At 45.8% G+C, this 20,640-nt stretch overlaps 1 protein-coding gene across 1 annotated transcript in view; it reads left to right on the plus strand.

The window, feature by feature from the left end:
- The window catches only part of alx4a (ALX homeobox 4a), a 51,737-nt gene that overhangs the window by 20,367 nt on the left and 10,730 nt on the right, over window positions 1-20,640 (plus strand). Inside the window, exons 2-3 of the mRNA XM_078415471.1 lie at window positions 10,541-10,836; window positions 20,191-20,316. Coding sequence (XP_078271597.1) covers window positions 10,541-10,836; window positions 20,191-20,316 — 422 coding nt within the window. The remainder of the gene's footprint in view (window positions 1-10,540; window positions 10,837-20,190; window positions 20,317-20,640) is intronic.

Genomic DNA, 20,640 nt, shown 5'->3' on the forward strand with positions numbered 1-20,640 from the left:
TGCAGTCAGGTAGAAATCAAAATAGACCAATTCCAGTGCGTAGGAAGTAACAGCAGATGCTGGTTTACACCGAAGAGAGACACAAAGTGCTGGTGTAACTCAGTGGATCAGGCAGCATTTCTGGAGAAAATCGTCCATACTTTTTCTCCAAAGATGGTGCCTGGTCCATTGAGTTAACCCGCCACTTCGTGTCTATCTATTTTATAAAGTCCATACGGATTTATGAAAGGAAATCATATATCTTTGCCATATCTATTGGTGTCTTGGTTTAAAATCCATTAAGGAAGTCTCTGGGGTTTAGCACACCAAAATATTATTAATTTTGGATTAATATTATTGGGTAGTTGATAGTGAGCACAGACTTGATGGGCCAAAGAGCTTGTTTCCATGTTGTGTTTCTTTATGAACCCAACATTGAGTTGCCATTCTCAATGCCAGGTGTATGCAGGGCAGGTTTGCAACGTACCAACAGAAAAGGGCAGGTAATTGCTTATAGGTGAAATTCTGGGCTACTCTAATCAAACCAAAGATCTCGACCAGTCTGAAGAAGGGTTCCGACCCGAATCCATTTCATCGAACTAGAGTGACATTAAAGACAATTGGAGTACATTCGGTTTGGGGTAGTTTGCAGTCGTAGATTGAGGCTCTGTTAACCAACAAAAACTGCAAGCATAAAGCGTCTTTTTGGTAGGGAAGCCACGACGAGTGGCAAAGAGCAGAGGCCAGCGCCGCTCTCCAGCGATTAGCCATCTACATCAACACTTCCACGAGGGGATCCAGCGTAACATAGTCACGTTTACTGGAGATGCGAAGAGAGGTGAAGAGAGGTTTCTGGGGATGTAGCCGGACTAAATGAGATGTAGCGAGATGAGAAAACATTTCTTCACACAGAGAGAGTTGAGAAAACATTTCTTCACACAGAGAGTGGTGAGTCTGTGGAATTCTCTGCCACAGAAGGTAGTTGAGGCCAGTTCATTGGCTATATTTAAGAGGGAGTTAGATGTGGCCCTTGTGGCTAAAGGGATCAGGGGGTATGGAGAGAAGGCAGGTACAGGTTACTGAGCTGGATGATCAGCCATGATCATATTGAATGGCGGTGCAGGCTCGAAGGGTCGAATGGCCTACTCCTGCACCTATTTTCTACGTTTCTATGTTTCTAAACGAACGACTGTGGATATTGCAACTGGAAAATAACTTTAACATTTCGAAGCTGTGGGTCGTGGTAGACAACAGGCTGTGTATTCCCAGATGGTGAAGATTGAAAGTGTTGATGTTCAGATGGGACCACACAAATCTCCGAAAATTAAGATGGAAACAAAGTTAGAAAGGCATTTTATTGGATTTTATTTCAAACAGATTTGAACAAAAGAGTGAATTGGTTCGGACCCTGGTGAAAATACATTTCTTTTTTTAGTTTAGAGATACAGTTGGAGATAGACCCTTCGGCCCATCGAGTCCTCCCCGACCACCAATCACCCGTTCATTCTAGTTCTATGTTATCCCACTTTCTCATCCACTCCCTACACACTAGGGGCAATTTACAGAGACCAATTAACCGACAAACCCGCTCGTCTTTGGAATGTGAGAGGAAACCAGCACACCCGGAGGAAACCCACGCGATCACAGAGAGAACATGCAAACTCCACACAGACAGCCCCCGCAGTCAAGATCGAACCCGGGTCTCTGGCGCTGGGAGGTGGCAACTCTGCCGCTGCGCCGTTGTTTCACCCTCTTTTATCGGCCATGTCCAGATCTTCTTGCAATGAAATCCAACACGTTCAAAGCCTTTCTAATTATTTCCGGGCCTGATGTCCTTCACATTCGGAAGAATATACCTGTGATCGAGGTAGCGGAATGAGGGCCGGGGATGGTCATTGGAGGAGGGATGAAGGAGACTAGGCTGTTTCTCTGCGGACTTTAGAAGAATGGAAGACGATGCCACTAAAAGATGCTAAACTCCCCGGAGACCGGAGACCGGAGCGGGGCGAAGAATGCGCCGTACCCCCTGACAGCGCCGCTTTGTGGGGCTGGGGTGGGGTGTCATTGTCTCCCGATGGGCGGCGCCACTGAAAGACATTTCTTCACTCAATGGAAACTATCCATCCGGGAGGAGTGTGGGGGCTGGGTCATATGTTGATAACTTCTCGGAACAGAATTAGACCATTCGACCCGCCAAGTCTACTCCGCCATTCAATCGTGGCTATATTGCAATACGATATGATAGAACTTTATTTACCCCAGGATGGAAATTGGTCTGCCAACAGTCATGAAACACAACAAAATACATGAAACATGAAATTAAGCGACGGGACGAGTGGAAAGGATTGGGCTTATGCAAAGATTGGGGGGTGGGGCAGTCAGTCAGACCACCCCACGCCAGAAGGGGGAGGAGTTGTACAGTCCGATAGCCACAGGGAAGAAGGGTCTCATGTGGCATCCTGTGCTGCATCTTGGTGGAACCAGTCTGTTGCTGAGGGGGCTCCTCAAGTTGACCAGTGTGTCATGGAGGGGGTGAGCTGTATTGTCCAAAGATTGGTCTATGATCCATGGGTCAAGATAAATGGGAGCAGTAGGTGTGGGTATTGGATGTCCGGCTGAAGGGCCAGTTTCTGTGCTCTAGGACTCTTGGACACAACATCGAACCATCCATTGATAAAGTGAGCCAGTGTATACGGCCAGTCCTTGGCAGTGGTGTTGAAACCATGATCTTACTGACTGGCGGAGTAAGCGAGAGCGGTCAAAAGTGCCAATTGTTTTTTTTTTTTTTTTTTTTTTATTGGCGAAGAGCCCCTGGTTGCACATAATCCGTGCGTTTGCCGTCAGCTCTTGAAAGCTGAAGACTCCTCTTTCAAGTTTACATATTTATGTAAGAACCAGCGGATAGGGGTTTACATGTTGCCTTCATGTGTAGAATCAACATCTTTTAATCGTGAAGTTCTGTATGCAAGCGCGTCTAGAATATAGAACAGCACTTCTATGCGCTACCCACTGAAGGGCGTGGGAAGGTTATTCCATCTTCCGTTGGTGTCATGGTTCATTCTGACCACGTGGGAACGTTAAACTTACAAAGCGCATCAGACATTTCCTCACATAAGTTGGCTCTCTGCTGCAATCTTCAGCGAATAACTTGGCATACCCAAGCACCAAAGCGAAAAGAAGAAAAAATACTTTCACACAAATGTTGGTGGGTGTATGGAACAAGCCGCCAGAGGAGGTAGTTGAGGCAGGGACTATCCCATCGTTTAGGAAACAGTTAGACAGGTACACGGGGAGGACAGGTTTGGAGGGATATGGGCCAAGCGCAGGCAGGTGGGACTAATGTAGCTGGGACATGTTGGTTGGCGTGGGCAGGTTGGGCCGAAAGGCCTTTTTCCACACTATATCACTCTCTGACTCTGACTTTAATTTCCTGACGACACTATTGGCGTTTCCAACTCCAACACTGTATGGAGTGGACACACCGAGTCCAAGCCAGCTGGTTTTCAGGTGCGTTATAAACTCTAACCATCTGTTTCATGGTGAGATTAAATAACCCGCTTTAATTTAACCTTCCCACATTGAAGAAAAACCAACAAGGATTTGATAAGACGATCGTTTGGGCCAGGAAGCTGTAGAGCGCTACTCTGCTAACATCCACTGAGTTCTTTCATGGAACCGCAACTGGCTGCTCCTCGGATTGGAATTGTGCTGAGCATGATACAATCTCAGTTTGTGCTGTAAACACTTAAAATCACACTCGCACAATATTAACCCCCATTGAATAGATGGAAAACTGTTTCTGAAGCAAAACTCGACAAATTTAGGGTAGACACAAAATGCTGGAGTAACTCAGCAGGTCAGGCAGCATCTCTGGAGAGAAGGAATGGGTGACGTTTCGGGTCGAGACCCTTGTTCAGAGTGATGTCCGGGGAGAGAGTGATACATAGATAAGGAAATGTAAGGTGTGAAAGAAGGACAATGAGGATGGAGATCGAGGAAAGTGTAGATTAGATCATTGTTAGCTGGGAGAAGGTAGCAACAAAGCAAACAGAGATAAAATGTAATCATGGACAGTAAGACTGGTGGGAGAACTGGGAATGGGGAGGGGATAGAGAGAGAGAGGGAAAGCAGGAAATATTTTAAGCTCGAGAATTCAATGTTCATCCCGCTGGGGTGTAAGCTGCCCAAGCGAAATATGAGGTGCTGTTCCTCCAATTTGCGCTGGGCCTCACTCTGATAGTGGAGGAGGACAAATCTACAAATGTAAATCTACAAAGTTAGGCTGTACACCGCGGCTTAATTTAAACGCCAAAGGTGGACGCAATTATCCTGACATATGTGTGGTAACCTGATGCAACGAAATAACCTGGAATGTTCAAATGCCCACGCTTTGAGATGAAGCCATTTTTAAAACACGGTGCGTTATGTTGGCAAAGGAGCAGTCCGTGTGCAGATATTTACTCAAATCAGAAACAAAACTTTGAATCAGTTTTACAACATTTCAGGAAAATGTCTCAACTTCTTTACCGATTTCTGAATGTTTTGCATTCGAAAGGCAATCAAAAATATTCGTTTCTGCTGTTTTATGGTCAAGGACAAAATCATAACTAATATAGTTGTTCCAAGAACCAATAAAACTGTATGTGTTTACACTACTGTCCCACTCTACACGGCGCTCACTGATCAATACAGATTATCATCCCCACGAGCAATTTGTTTCACAAAATGCTGGAGTAACTCAGCAGGTCAGGCAGCATCTCGGGAGAGAAGGAATGGGTGACGTTTCGGGTCGAGACCCTTCTTCAGACTGATCTCCTGAGATGCTGCCTGACCTGCTGAGATACTCCAGGATTTTGTGAAATAATTACCTTCGATTTATACCAGCATCTGCAGTTATTTTCTTACATCCTCACGAGCTAACTAACGATCATTTGATCAAGTCTGAAGAAGGGTCTCGACCCGAAACGTCACCCATTTCCCTTCTCTCCGGAGTCCAGAGAGAAGGAATGGGCGACGCCTTCACCGGCGAGGCCTGTCCCGCTGAGTTACTCCAGCATTTTGTGTCTACCTTTGATCATTTGATCAACTTGATACCAGGCGAGGCTGCTACAACTCACATTTCCTTGGGTAGGATAACACTGGAGCGTGGGTCGGCGTGTGCACTGGAATATTGGTCGTGATTTTCAACTAAAGAAAAGCCGCAAAGGCCTGTGGGGAAAAGGCAGGTGTGTGACATCTAGCCCCACTCCATTTTCGGAATGCGAGCGAGTTCCATGGTCTGCATCTAACCCCACTGCCTGTCGCTTTGTGCAGACGCTGAAACGCCGACTATAAGTCAGGTTCTCGTTGTAAACTGTGTAGGGAGGATCTGCAGATGCTGGGTTAAATCGAAGACAAAAGAATCGGAGACAAAATCGAAGACACAAAATGCTGCAGTAACTCAGCGGGACAGGCAACATCTCTCGGGAGGTGGAATGGGTGGAGACTCGTCTTCAGAGTTTTCGTTGTAAGCTCGTTGTGCACGACAGTGTGTGTGTGTGTGTGTATGTGTGTGTGAGTGCGGCGTTAGGAGCGGACGGTCCCTGCAGCGGCTCCTTGGGCAGCAGGGAGACACATGGGGAAATGACGCATTTTTTCTTGGCATTTTCTGCTCCTCAGATAATAGGCTGAGCGCTGTGCGAATTCCCGGCATCACTTTCACTAACAACAACAACAACAAAAAAACCGCTGATAAAACTCACATTGTCATTCCTGCTCGCTGGGGGCTGGACTCCTCTCCCCGCTCATACTCTCCCCACAAGTAGAGAACTGAGTTGGGCTTTGTTTCGTTTCTTGCGCCGACCCAAGGCGCACCCCCCCCCCCCCCCCCCCCCGGTGGAAACCCCGGCTGGAGTTTTCAATGCGAATGGTCGTGGAGATGGAAAGGTAAGAGAGCTTCGTGTTCCCGAGACAAATGCGTGGGTGTTTGTTTGCGCGCTGGGAGCGGTGAGCGGGCTGGACTTGCCCTGTGTTGCAGTCAGTTTATCCTCCATTTCTCGTGAGAATACTCAACACACCCGTGTCCTCGGTTGGGAAGCGCTCCAGGTCGGGAGCCGAGGTCGGGAAATGAGGAGTGTTGGTCTTCACAATAATCCAACTAGTCGGATTGAGACCGTGCCCCAAACAGAGACTGCGTTGCACCGCTACCGAAAACTGGGAGATTGACTTGATCCCCGCTATCCGTAAAGGACAGATGGGAATGTGCCCCGACCCTAGACACAAGCGAGCAACTGCAGATGCTGGCTGATCACAATAAAAAGAAACATCACCTATCCATGTTCTGCAGAGATGCTGCCTGACCCGCTGAGTTACTCTGGCACTCTGACTTTTTCCCCCAACCATATCTTTTGGAATTAAAAAACTCCACAGAATCTCACGAGTTGAGATGGCTAATTTTCCTCGCTGTTAAGACGAGATAAACCGAGCGGTCAAGGAAATAAAGGTTTTTGACAGTATCCAACCTATGCCCCGTGAAACAACTACACACTAAGGAGGTTACGGTGCCTCCCTTTTCGTTCCGGCATCACGATATCTCATGTTAACCTCTGAAAACTACAGGCGACGCGCAGACTGCGGAAGCCGCTCATTTCGCCCATACAAGGAACCAACTACATTCCAGAATCAAAGCCGGTGATGCTGATGGTTTTGCAAAGACAGTGAGATATATAATCAGTCGAGATGAGAGCAGTGTACACGCCTTAAAGATTCTCGGAGAACAAGTTGCTTTTTTTTTTAAAGTGTGCACATTGGCGCCCTCAGTCCAAACAGCAACATCGGCCAACAGTCGCACTCTCGCTGGCCGTTTAGTTCCCGTGACAAAAACCGTCCGATCGCTGAAATATGGAATCAAAGTCTGCGGCCGCTTACAAAAGTCAGGGCGACGACCTGCGTTAAATCAAATCGCTTACAGGCAGCGTCAGTGGAAGGTTATTTTAAATAATGAACTATTTTAACACATCTTGCGATGAGGGAGTTTGTATGTGTGTGGTATGCACACTCACTGATATGTATATATATATATATGTGTGTGTGTGTGTGTGTGTGTGTGTGTGTGTGTGTGTGTGTGTGTGTGTTTGTGTGTATATTTGTGTACTATATACACACACACATATACATGCATATACACACCCACACATATACACGCACGTATTGTGTTTATCCATGTATATGGGTGTGTATGTGTGTATATCTGTGTGCGGTGTGTGCGCGTATAAATATATATCTACACATGTATGTGTGTGTGTGTTGATGTACATATATGCGTGTGTGTTTATGTGTGTATATGTATCTGTATGTATATATGTGCGTGTTTATGTATGCATATATGTATGTGTATATGTATGCGTGTTTGTATGTATGTGTGTATGTATGTGTGTGAGTATATAAGTATGCATGTGTTTGTGTATGTGTGCGTATATGTATGTATGTGTGTGTACGCATGTATGTATGCCCTTGTGTGTGTGTGTGCGTATGTGTGTGTATGTATGTGTGTGTATGTACACCTGTATGTATGTGTTTATATGTGTGTGCACGTGTATATGTGTGTATGTATGTATGTTTGTGTGTGTACATATATATGTGTGTGTGTGTGTACACATGTATATGTGTGTATGTATGTATGTTTGTGTGTGTGCATATATGTGTGTGTGTGTGTGTGTGTGTGTGTGTGCGTTGGGGGCGGGGACAGTGAGACTGCCGAGCCACCGGTCAAAAGGTGTCCGGAGATTGTTCCCGTATAGAGACAGTGTCTAAACTAGTTCGGAAGCAGTCAGGGTTTAGCAGGAAATGACGTTCCTTGGTAAACAAGAGCATTGTGTCGAGTTGGGTTGGACAAGATATTGTCAGCTGGTAAACGCCCCCCCCCCCGCCCCCTGCTCCCCCCTCCTCCGCCCCCCCTGTGCCGAGACCCCTGCACCCGGTAATGCCATGCAACGGGGGTGTTACACCTCATCAAGGCTGCACGACAAAATGCAGCTTTTGTCATTAATGAAAGCCCCCGAGCGTGCATTTTTTATTTGTAGGAAGGAACTGCAGATGCTGGGTTGAACCGAAGATAGACACTAAAATGCTGGAGTAACTCAGCGGGACAGGCAGCATCTCTGGAGAAAAAGAACGGGTGACTTTTCGGGTCGAGACCCTTCTTCAAAAATGCATGTTGTTGAGAAACGTCACCCATCCCTTCTCCCCAGAGATGCTGCCTGTCCCGCTGAGTTACTCCAGTCTTTTGTGTCTATTTTGCAATTTTATTTCATCCGCAATGAAAGGCTTGCCTAGGAAAACAGATATTCAGCTCTACAGCCGGTGGAAAGATGCCGTTTGGGTGAAGTGAGAACCGCACTCGCTCCAGGCACTGGGCCGACTGGAGACAGTTCTCCCGTTTGCCTGAACACACTGCAAATCACCTCCACATGTATTGAATTGCAAGGGATGGGATAAATGAGCGTTTCATTGACATTGATAGGCGCTAAACGGGTATAGACTTCTTCACAGCTCATGTAACAATAGGTCTGAAGGGTCGCGACTCGAAGTGTCACCGTTCCTTCTCTCCAGAGATGCTGCCAGTCCAGCCGGGTTACTCCAGCTTTTTGCGCCTTTCTTCGGTTTAAACCAGCATCTGCAGTACCTTCTTACACATTACTCATGCGACAATAACATTGTCCAACGGGAAGTCGCATTATTTGTCAACATGTTATGAAGCCACAGACCGATGATCCCCTTGAAAAAGGTCCCATACCGGAGATACATCGCGGCATCAGCACTTCCTTCCCACAGGCGCAGAAGATAACGATGGGGTTCTGCTGAACGATGGTCAAGATTGTAATACTTTTAGAAGACCATTGACAGATTATTCTGGTTACCGAGGTTCAGGAACACGCGTGTTAAACCACGAATACATACTAAATACAACGGCCATATCACATTGGCCCAGCGATTTCGTTCGCGTTTGCTTGACACGTTGATGTTTACAGTCCATGCTTTTAGTCGGGGCAAACTCAGCAACTTTTCGACGGGAAAGTACTAACTTTAGTTAAGGTTTAGTTTTGAACTAAACCTCCTCACGTGCTATCGATCCCCGATCAGATGGAAGTATCCGATCGTTGCCAACTGTCCTTCCCAAGTCTCACGCCTTTCCATGAGCTGCTTCGGGAGCAAGCTTCAGTCCTCGTTGAAAGACCAGTTACTTTTTGTTGAATAAATGTGGGGAGGGGGGGGGGGGGCTATGGGGCGGGGGTGTGGGACGGGGGAAAGGGGGCTGTGGGGCGGGGGAGAGGGGGGTGTGGGGCGTTGGAGAGAGGGCTGGCGAAGCGGGTTCCCTAAATGCCCGGCACAAATCTGCGCTCTATTTCCACGGCAGTTGGAATGTTGAATTTGGGGCGACTTCTATGGAAAAGTTACCAAAGTAAATCTAAATATCTGCCCGAGGTATTCTACAATAACAGTTTCTTCTCGGGCAACAATGTGCCTGGAACATGTACGTTCACCGGTAGAGTCTTAAAAGTGATATTTGTGCGCAACTCCCGGCTTCTCGCCAACGTCGTAGAATATCGGGATATGTCGTTAGGTTCGGTATAAGGCCTCGTCGATACATAGACGGCAATCAGAAGACGGCCGTCTTAAACCAAGCACTGTGACTCCGAACAACTTTTGAGGTGGCAATTTATCTACATTTCAACGCCCGCCAGTTAGTTTTCTGAATGAGGCTGGTTTCAAGATAGTGTCCCTGACTAATCCCTCAAACGCGGCGTTTGATAAAAGATAATTTGTTTGTTATCTTCGTGTTTTACATTTGCTTTGGCCAAAAGCAGTCATATCATCGTGCAAAATTATACTGCGAATTTTATGAACGAAATCAAATCTAAATGAGAAGGTAGCGATAGGTATTTCGGATGGTATTTTTCAATAACTGTGACTGAAACGAATACGTGACCGTGTACAGTTACTTCCCAATGTTAAAGAGTGTTCGTTTCTCTATTTTCAGACTTTTAATTAACAGATTCAGGTACTGGGATATAAATGGAACCGTGTGAGATCGGGTTTCCTTCCATCCGTTTCTGAAAACTAACAGAAGCGAAGGTCCAATGTGGGATTGATAGCGTTGTAATAAACTGAAACTTCCATGTGAAATTCTACCAGTAGAACTGGCGGCGTTTTCACTAAAAAACCCAATTCAGATTTTGAGAGAAGAAAAAATATAAGGAGCCCATGGATCGAAGACAATTCAAATTATTGGATGTTAAACGCCTTCTTCATTTTTGTACAACGTTTTATCACGAGATCTCTATTTTTAGTGCGTTAGACTTATTGGTTGGTGGTAATATTTTAACAAATATTCGAAATTATCCGTTGCGTTTGTTCGAGTAAGGGGCGTGCGGCAGTTTTCCAGTTTTCCTGTCCAGTTTTCGACAGGAGTGTAATTCAAGACTCCAGAGGATTAAGGGATAAGAGGATTACCAAACAGTGTATTTTAGTCGTGAAGATATATCGAATGTTTCCTTTAATTCCGCTCCTTGTTGTTGTTCAGCTAAAGAAGGCGCGTTGGGGGAGTCGGAGCTGTCGCCGAGCGCGGAGCCCGGTCTCATGGACAACTACCTCGGCGTGAAAGAGGCGACGATGAAAGGCACCAACAGCGAGCTGCCCGGCGCCATGGAGAAAGGAGAAAGCGATAGCAACAAGGGCAAGAAGCGTCGCAACAGAACCACCTTCACCAGCTACCAGCTGGAGGAGCTGGAGAAGGTTTTCCAAAAGACTCACTATCCCGACGTCTACGCCCGGGAACAACTCGCCCTGAGGACCGATCTGACCGAAGCCCGAGTGCAGGTAAATAAAGTCTGAAGAAGGGTCTCGACCCGAAACGTCACCCATTCCTTCTCTCCAGAGATGCTGCTTGTCCCGCTGAGTTACTCCAGCATTTTGTGTCTACCTTCGATTGAAACCAGCACCTGCAGTTATTTCCTACACATAAATAACGTGTAGGACCGGGTGTACTCCCGGTAGTAGAACCTCTGGTTTGATGTGAGACGGACAGGATTGTTTTTGTAATAGACTGGGCGAAAGTGTACCCGGTTAGTGTGGGGGGGCGGCCGCGACATCAGTGGCCAAAATGTGCAGGAAGGAACTGCAGATGCTGGTTTAAACCGAAGATAGACACAAAATGCTGGAGTAACTCAGCGGGACAGGCAGCATCTCAGACTTCAGCAATAAAGTTGACTTTAGTTTATTGTCACGTGTACCGAGGAACAGCGAAAAGCTTTTTTGTTGCGTGCTGTCCGGTCAGCAGAAAGACAAAACATGATTACAATCGATCCATTTGCGATACGATATGATAGAACTTTATTTATCCCAGGAGGGAAATTGTTCAAATATACATTGGAGATTTACAGTGTAATAGATACATGATAAGGGTGAACGTCCATAGTGATCAACTGGAGCTGGGTCTAACCTTTAAGCAGGAGGCAGGAGGCACTACTTTAGCGATGAGGGAGACTACGCACACACACACACACACACACACACACACACACACACACACACACACACACAGCAAGAGAGTCAAGATGTGTGTTATTGTCATATGTCCCAGACAGAACAATGACATTATTAGTTGCAACAGCACAACACAATATGTAAACATAGTGCACATAATATAATAAATGAGAGAGAGAGAAAAAAGTTCAGTGTGTGTATACGGTCTGTTACAGCATTCATGTTACATGCTATAGTTAATGATCACACATACTCACACACGCACACACACACGCACATACCTACACACTCACACACACATACACACGCACACACACGCACATACTCACACGCACACACGCGCACACACGCACGCACACACGCGCACACACACACATACTCACACTCACACACGCACACTCACACACACACACACTACACACAGAGCAAGAGAGTCAAGATGTGTGTTATTGTCATACGTCTCTGACAGAACAATGACATTATTTCTTGCAGCAGCACAACACAATATGTAAACACAAAGAACATATAGAACATAAAGATAGAAACAGAAGAACAAAACCTTTCTTCAAATTCTACGTGTATTCACCAGCATCTCCAAATGTCATTTATTTATTTATTTATTTATTCAGAGTAACTGAAAAAACGCGGCAGCTTCCTATTACATCGCCCCCGCATCGGATGGGAGAAATACCCCCGCAGTCTCGTTAGGCCCATTGTGCCCCGATTAGGGTGGGCGTTCAAACGATGTTATTAACGTTATTCCCTTTATCCTGTATTTGTACACTGTGGATTGTAATCATGTACTGTCTTTCTGCTGACTGGTTTGCACGCAACAAATAAAAAGCTTTTCATTGTACCTCGGTACACGTGACAATAAACTAAACCTTTTTGTTTCTAAACAAGTTTAAATTGTTAGTTGCGCCGAATCCACGGAGTAACATCGCGGATTAAATGCGGTGTCTCGTGGAAAACTGAACGGACGTGTTTGTGCTATGATTTCCCCCAACACCAGAACTATTTACTGTTGGGGGAAGTTCACTCGGTCCACGATTCAGAGAGAAAAGAAAATCGGACGTGGATACTTGAAGATAGATACAAAAAGCTGGAGTAACTCAGCGGGACAGGCAGCATCTTTGGAGAGAAGGAATGGGTGATGCTTCGGGTCGAGACCCTTCTTAAGGTTCGGTGAGATTCACGTTCTAAAACATTTCTCAATCAGTCCCTCGCGTAGAATTTGGCCAGTGTTACAACCCTATTACCAAGTTTCACGAAATCGTCAGGGATATTTTCTGTTTTTAAAATAAAGCCCTTCAGGAACGCAATGTGGCTTCTGCATTTACAGTGGCAATCGGGAGGGCGTTTAGTCGGCCTTAGAACAGATATTCAGGGTTGTGTTTGCATCATTGCGGTGGGTTGCACTGGGATAAGGTTGTAAGACGGGCTAGCCCCGCAACACACACACACTGCGGTTAGGAGGGACCTGCGTGAAATGTGGACTGTTGGGCGCCAATGTGGCGGCACGGTGGCGCAGCGGTAGGGTTACTGCCTGACAACGCTTGCAGCACCGGAGACCCGGGTTCGATCCCGACTACGGGTGCTGTCTGTACGGAGTTTGGCTCCCCGTGACTTGCGTGGATTTTCTCCGAGATCTTCAGTTTCCTTCCACACTCCAAAGACGTACAGGTTTGTAGGTTAATTGGCTTGGTATAAGTGCAAATTGTCCCCAGTGTGTGTAGGATAGTGCCGGGATCGCTGGCCGGTGTGGACGCAGTCGGCCAAATGGTCCTGTTAAACTAAACTAAACTAAAATGCCTACACGTTCACCGAGTCAATGCCTTGATTTACAAAAAAGCGCCTTCTGTAGATGTGCCTCATGTTTAGCGGCATTGAGCTGGTCCATCGCTCGTGCTCGCTTGGGCTGAGAATGGATCTAAATTGACCCTGGCAGGAGATGAACCCCTCTCCTGGCGATCTACCGAAACCTGCCCGCACCGCACGCGGCAGAGACTGAGTTACCACATTCAAACCAGTAGTAGGATCGCGGGACTGGTGATTGGGAGGGGAGGGGGGCTCCGCAAAAACTGCGGACTAATGTGGACTCAAGAGTCAAAAGTCATTCGTGTTTTATTGTCATGTGTCCCAGATAGACAATAGACAATAGGTGCAGGAGGAGGCCATTCGGCCCTTCGAGCCAGCACCGCCATTGAATGTGATCATGGCTGATCATTCTCGATCAGTACCCCCGTGCCTGCCTTCTCCCCATGCCCCCTGACTCCGCTATCATATCATATCATATCATATATATACAGCCGGAAACAGGCCTTTTCGGCCCTCCAAGTCCGTGCCGCCCAGCGATCCCCGTACATTAACACTATCCTACACCCACTAGGGACAATTTTTACATTTACCCAGCCAATTAACCTACATACCTGTACGTCTTTGGAGTGTGGGAGGAAACCGAAGATCTCGGAGAAAACCCACGCAGGTCACGGGGAGAACGTACAAACTCCTAACAGTGCAGCACCCGTAGTCAGGATCGAACCTGAGTCTCCGGCGCTGCATTCGCTGGAAAGCAGCAAATTTAGTTCAGAGATACAGCGAAGAAAGACACTTTGGTCCACCGAGTCCACACCAACCAATGATCCCCGCACATTAACACACTCTCGGTACAATTCTACATTTATACCAAGCCAATTAACCTACAAGCCGTACGTCTGTGGAGTGTGGGAGGAAAGCGAAGATCTCGGAGAAAACCCACGCGGTCACGGGGAGAACGTACAAACTCCAGGACTGTGGCGCTGTAAGGCAGCAACTCTACCGCTGCGCTACCACGCCGCCCACACCTTAAGAGCTCTATCCAGCTCTCTCTTGAAAGCATTCAGAGAACTGGCCTCCACTGCCTTCCGAGGCAGGGAATTTCACAGATTTACAACTCTCTGACTGAATTTTTTTTCCTCATCTCAGTTCTAAATGGCCTACCCCTTATTCTTAAACTGTGGCCCCTGGTTCTGGACTCCCCCAACATTGGGAACATGTTTCCTGCCTCTGATGTGTCCAACCCCTTAATAATCTTATATGTTTCAATAAGATCCCCTCTCGTCCTTCTAAATTCCAGTGTATACATGCCTAGTCGCTCCAGTCTCTCAACATACGACAGTCCCGCCATTGCTGGGAATTAACCTAGTAAACCTACGCTGCACGCCCTCAATAGCAAGAATATCCTTCCTCAAATTTGGAGACCAAAACTGTACACAGTATTCCAGGTGCGGTCTCACTGGGTACAATTGTAGAAGGATCTCTTTGCTCCTATATTCAACTTCTCTTGTTATGAAGGCCATCATTCCATTGGCTTTCTTCACTGCCTGCTGTACCTGCATGCTTCCTTTCAGTGACTGATGCACTAGGACACCCAGATCTCGTTGTACGTCCCCTTTTCCTAACTTGACACAATTCAGATAATAATCTGCCTTCCTATTCTTACCACCAAAGTGGATAACCTCACACTTATCCTGCATCTGCCATGCATCCGTCCACTCACACAACCTGTCCAAGTCACCCTGCAACCTCATAACATCTTCCTCACAGTTCACACTGCCGCCCAGCTTTGTGTCATCTGCAAATTTGCAAAAATGTTACTTTTAATACCTTCATCCAAGTCATTAATGTATATTGTAAATAGCTGTGGTCCCAGCACCGAGCCTTGCGGTACCCCACTAGTCACTGCCTGCCATTCTGAAAGGGACCCATTTATCCCCACTCTTTGCTTTCTGTCTGCCAACCAATTTTCTATCCATGTCAGTACCCTACCCCCAATACCATGTGCTCTAATTTTGCACACTAATCTCCTATGTGGAACCTTGTCAAAGGCTTTCTGAAAGTCAAGGTACACTACATCCACCGGCTCTCCCCTGTCCATTTTTCCCAGTCACATCCTCAAAAATTTCCAGAAGATTAGTCAAGCATGATTTCCCCTTCATAAATCCATGCTGACTCGGAACGATCCTGTTACTGCTATCCCAATGCTCCTCAATTTCGTCTTTTATAATTGACTCCAGCATCTTCCCCACCACTGATGTCCGATAGAACAGTGACATTCTCACTTGCAGCAGCACAACACAATATGTAGACATCATGTGTGTAAGAAGGAACTGCAGATGTTGGTTTAAACTGAAGATAGACACAAAATGTTGGAGTAACTCAGCGGGACAGGCAGCATCTCTGGAAAGAAAGAATGGGTGATGTTTCAGGTCGAGACCCTTATTCAAACAGAGTACTCTGTAAACAATAGAATAACGAGACACCAAGTTCACATAGTTCCACAAATATACACACACACAAATACACATATATACATACAAGTGTATATAGATACATACATGTATGTATACACACACATATATAAGTATATATATGTGTGTATGTGTGTGTATATACACGTGTGTGTATACGTATATGTATGTGTATATATGTACATATGTGTATATATGTGGAAATATGTATGTTTTTAATATACACTGTTTTTTCCTAATTTATTATATTGTTTACAGTATATATATATATATATATATGTATGTGTGTGTGTGTGTGTGTGTGTGTGTATATATACGTGTGTGTGTGTGTGTGTATGTGTATGTATGTACATATGTGTATATATGTGGTAATATGTATGTTTTTAATATACACTGTTTTTTTCCTAATTTATTATATTGTTTACAATATATGTGTGTGTGTGTGTGTGTGTGTGTGTGTGTACACACATTTTAAAAAAAACCAATAACAGTACAATAATAACGATAATAGTCTATGTTCAGAGCTTATTTGGAGGTTGTAGCATTTAATAACCCGATGTCGGCAGGGACTCTGTAACCGCCCGTCAGTATCTGCCGGTATCAGCCCGTCAGTATCTGCCCGGTTATACATTGGATTGATCCGATCCCTGGTGTAAACAGCAACGCTGCCGATATACTCCGCTGGGATTGATGTAGGTTTGCCGCTGCCCTTGCACTCGCCTTGTATTGCTCTTCTTATTAAACCCTTCTCCAACTCTAAAGGAACGTCGATTTCAATCCAAGTTCACGCACTCTCAGCGACCTGGCAAACGCGGGCATTTTCACAGAACTATGAAGTTTTAAGCTCATTTTCATTCCGTCCCAGAATTGCTGTGGATAAATAAACACGTCCCTTTGCTGCAGACACCGAGACCCTGTGCTGACCTCTTTGTACAAGTTGTCACAACGAAACCCAGCGAAGGCCCCGTGTACAGAGAGCGCCGTCACAACGCGGTACTGAGGGAAGTCGGGGCCGGAAATTAAACATGCAATGAAAACATGCCCGGCTTAAGACATTCCCATCAAATGCTCGCATTTCCCATCCTGTTGGAGATAAGAAGCGATCTTCTTGCAGCCTGGGGCTTCATCCTCTGCTCTTTGAATATCTTCCCCCCTTTGAAAACCATCTAAACTTTCACAATCTCTAATCAAACCGGGGACCAGATCTCCTTAGAAAACTCCCCTTCACCCTCTTGCTGTCTTGTTTCATCGCATAAAAGTGGGAAGTGAGCTCGCGTGGGCTTCAAGTCTCGGATTTCCACTCGAATCTATTTACACCCCAGGCCGATCCCAACCCCCATCAAAAACAAGAACGCGGATTCTCGGCTGAAGCCGACCGGCCCCGAGTAGGCAGAATACAACCCAATGCAACTTAATACAACTCAACAGGGCAGTGCAGTGTTGAATGCAACTTAATACAACTCAACAGGGCAGTGCAGTGTTGTCCACAGTTCCACAGAAGGTGGACACAAAAGTGCTGGAGTAACTCAGCGGGACAGGCAGCATCTCTGAAAAGAAGGAATGGGTGACATTTCGGGTCGAGACCCTTCTTCAGACTGATAAGGGAAACGAGAGATATAGACGTTGATGTCGAGAGATAAAGAACAATGAATGAAAGATATTTCCCTGTGCTGTTCCAAAGCCTTTCGTGAAATTAAACATGCGATGAAACGCGCTCTTTCCCGCACCGCCGTCAGTAGAATAACGAGTTGTCTTCAAACACTGAACGTACATTTTTAGAAGCTTGAGAAATGTAGGGAGCATAACCCCCCCTCCTGATTTGATGTTGGGGCGAGAGAATTGATGGAGGCACGTGTAATCTGGTGGTTCGGCATTACTGAGACATGCACGATAATTACTCCGCGTGGTGTCGGTGTGAAGGTGGACAAGGCTTTGGCAGAAGCTGTACGGTTCCACACACTCTGCCCCCAGCTACAGAGTACAAGTTGCTGCAGAACTTTGCACTAATCCCCCCCCCCCCCCCCCCCCCGCCCCCACCCACTGGAAACTTACTGAAGGTCGGGCTGTTGAGAGGCAGAGTTTCCTGGGCTTGATTTTCCACGCTTGACAAGCGTTGACCGGTGGAGCGGGCAAAGCTGACCAATGTTTGTTCCAGATTCACGCCGCAGAACAATTGGACATTTGTCAGGCCACGGGTTGTCAGAAAAAACAAGACCCCTGCACTCGCAATCGTCTTCATTCCCGTTGCCAATGAATTGTGCCGCGCTGCGATGGTTTCACGAGCGGATTTGTGGGGGAATCTTCATTCAATAAGACGAAGCGATTGCGGAAGTAAACGGACATTGTAGGCGACTCACAGGGGAGACGCTGTCGCGGACAAGGGACTGAATAAAGTCCCATCAACGCCAACATCATTCTTGTTCAAATCAAAGCAAGTGGGGACGGTAACATGGACCGGGCACGGTGTGAGGGAGCGAGGGCTTTCAATGCACTCCCTTCAAAACCATCGCATTGCATTGCCCGGTCTGGATAAGGTTTTGGGTAATTACAAGCGGATTAAAATCTGTTAATTGATGTGACCAGTGAACGTGCCAATTCCAGCCTTTATAACATTTCATAATTGAAAGCTCTTTATCCTCAAAGCAGGTTCATTTTAAAACGAAAAGGCCGTTGTTTACTTTATCCCATTCATTACTAATTCACAATTTTAAAGATGGCAGGCGTCATTTGAAGAATAATTAATGCGATATTGAAATTGGAGCCTTTTATTAGATGTATGGGATGTAACTGGGGCAGCGTGGGGCAAGTCGGTTAAGTCTTTAACCAATCTCTTTCGGCAGATTTTCTGCTTCTCAAATATAAATGTGATGAAGAACGTCGGCTGTTTCAAAGTGGAGTTTTTCCAGATCAAACTCACTTTTTAAGCAAAGTCCAGGCAGGAACTGCAGATGCTGGTTTAAACCGAAGATAGACACAAAAAAAGCTGGAGTAACTCAGCGGGACAGGGAGCATCTCTGGAGAGAAGGAATAGGTCTGAAGAAGGGTCTCGACGGGAAACGTCACCCACTCCTTCTGTCCCGAGATGCTGCCTGTCCCGCTGAGTTACTCCAGTATTTTTGTGTCTACGGTTTAAATCAGCACATGCAGTTCCTTCCTACACATTATGTTAGTCATAATTGAGTTGGAAAAATTAATTAGTTTGAAACATAGAAACAAAGAAAATAGGTGCAGGAGTAGGCCATTCGGCCCTTTGAGCCAGCACCGTCATTCAATATGATCATGGTTGATCATCCAAAAATTAGGACCCCTTTCCTGCTTTCTCCCCGTATCCCTTGATTCCCTTAACCCTAAGAGCTAAAAATAACTATCTCTTGAAAATATCCAGTGAATTAGCCTCCACTGCCTTCTGTGGCAGTGAATTCCACAGATTCTGTCCTAAATGGCCTCCCCTTATTCTTAAACTGTGACCCCTGGTTCTGGACTCCCCCAACATCGGAAACATTTTTCCTGCATCTACCCTGTCCAATCCTCTAAGAATTTTATATGCTTCTATAAGATCCCCTCTCATCCTTATAAATTCAAGCGAATACAAGCCCAGTCGACTCATTTCATCATATGTCAGTCCCGCCATCCCGGGAATTAACCTGGTGAACCTACGCTGCACTCCCTCAATAGCAATGATGTCCTTCCTCAAATTAGGAGACCAAAATCACACACAATATTCCAGGTGCGGTCGTACCAGGGCCCTGTACAACTGCAGTAGGACCTCCTTGCTCCTAAACTCAAATCCTCCTGCAATGAAGGCCAACATGCCATTAGCTTTCTTCACTGCCTGGTTTACCTGCATGCTTACTTTCAGTGACTGATGTACACGCACACCAGGTCTCGTTGCACCTCTCCTTTTCCTAATCTGACACAATTCAGATGATGATCTGCCTTCCAGTTCTTGCCACCAACGTGGATAACCTCACATTTATCCACATTATACTGCATCTGCCATGCATCTGCCCATTCACCCAACCTATCCAATTCACCCTTCAGCCTCAGAGCATCCTCCTCGCAGCTCACACTGCCACCCAGCTTTGTGTCATCCGCAAACTTGGTGATGCCACATTTAATTACATTACATTTGGGAATGTGTTTTACAACGTTATTAACTCAATTAAGGACTCAAAAGCCTTCTCGGTGCTGCCTGCCCTGCTGAATCACTCCAGTATTTTTGTGTGTATCTTATTTATAAAATCTCTGCTTTCCCTATTGCAGCACTCAGCTATCAGCAAAGCTTAACGTAAAGAAACAATGCTGCCAAAGTCTAGTTTAGGTGGAGGCGCGGGGCGATGTGCCGTCAGTGTATATGTGCAGGAAATATAAATCACATCCTTTGTTCTGTTGGTTTTAGGTTTGGTTTCAGAATCGTAGAGCTAAATGGAGGAAGAGAGAGCGGTTTGGACAAATGCAGCAAGTTCGTAGCCACTTCTCCACCGCCTACGAGTTGCCCATTCTAACCCGGGAGAACTACGCGCAGGTAAAGCAGCACGTAGCGCGGTGGAAATTAATCTTCCGATAATAAGAATGTTATTATTATTATTATTATTATTATTATTATTATTATTATTATTATTATTATTATTATTATTATTATTATTATTATTATTATTATTATTATTATTATTATTATTATTATTATTATTATTATTATTATAAGAGAACAAACAGTATGTTGTATACATCGAGTCGCCTAGAAATACCCGCCTCGACAACATTCTGCTGCGGCGTTGTCCCCGTTGATATGAATTAGGGTGAACGCAGTTTAATCAATCAGTTCCATTCTGTTCAGTGCTGAAATTCT

The sequence above is a fragment of the Rhinoraja longicauda genome, chromosome 18 (genome assembly GCF_053455715.1).
Source record: "Rhinoraja longicauda isolate Sanriku21f chromosome 18, sRhiLon1.1, whole genome shotgun sequence".
Lineage (NCBI taxonomy): Eukaryota > Metazoa > Chordata > Chondrichthyes > Rajiformes > Arhynchobatidae > Rhinoraja > Rhinoraja longicauda.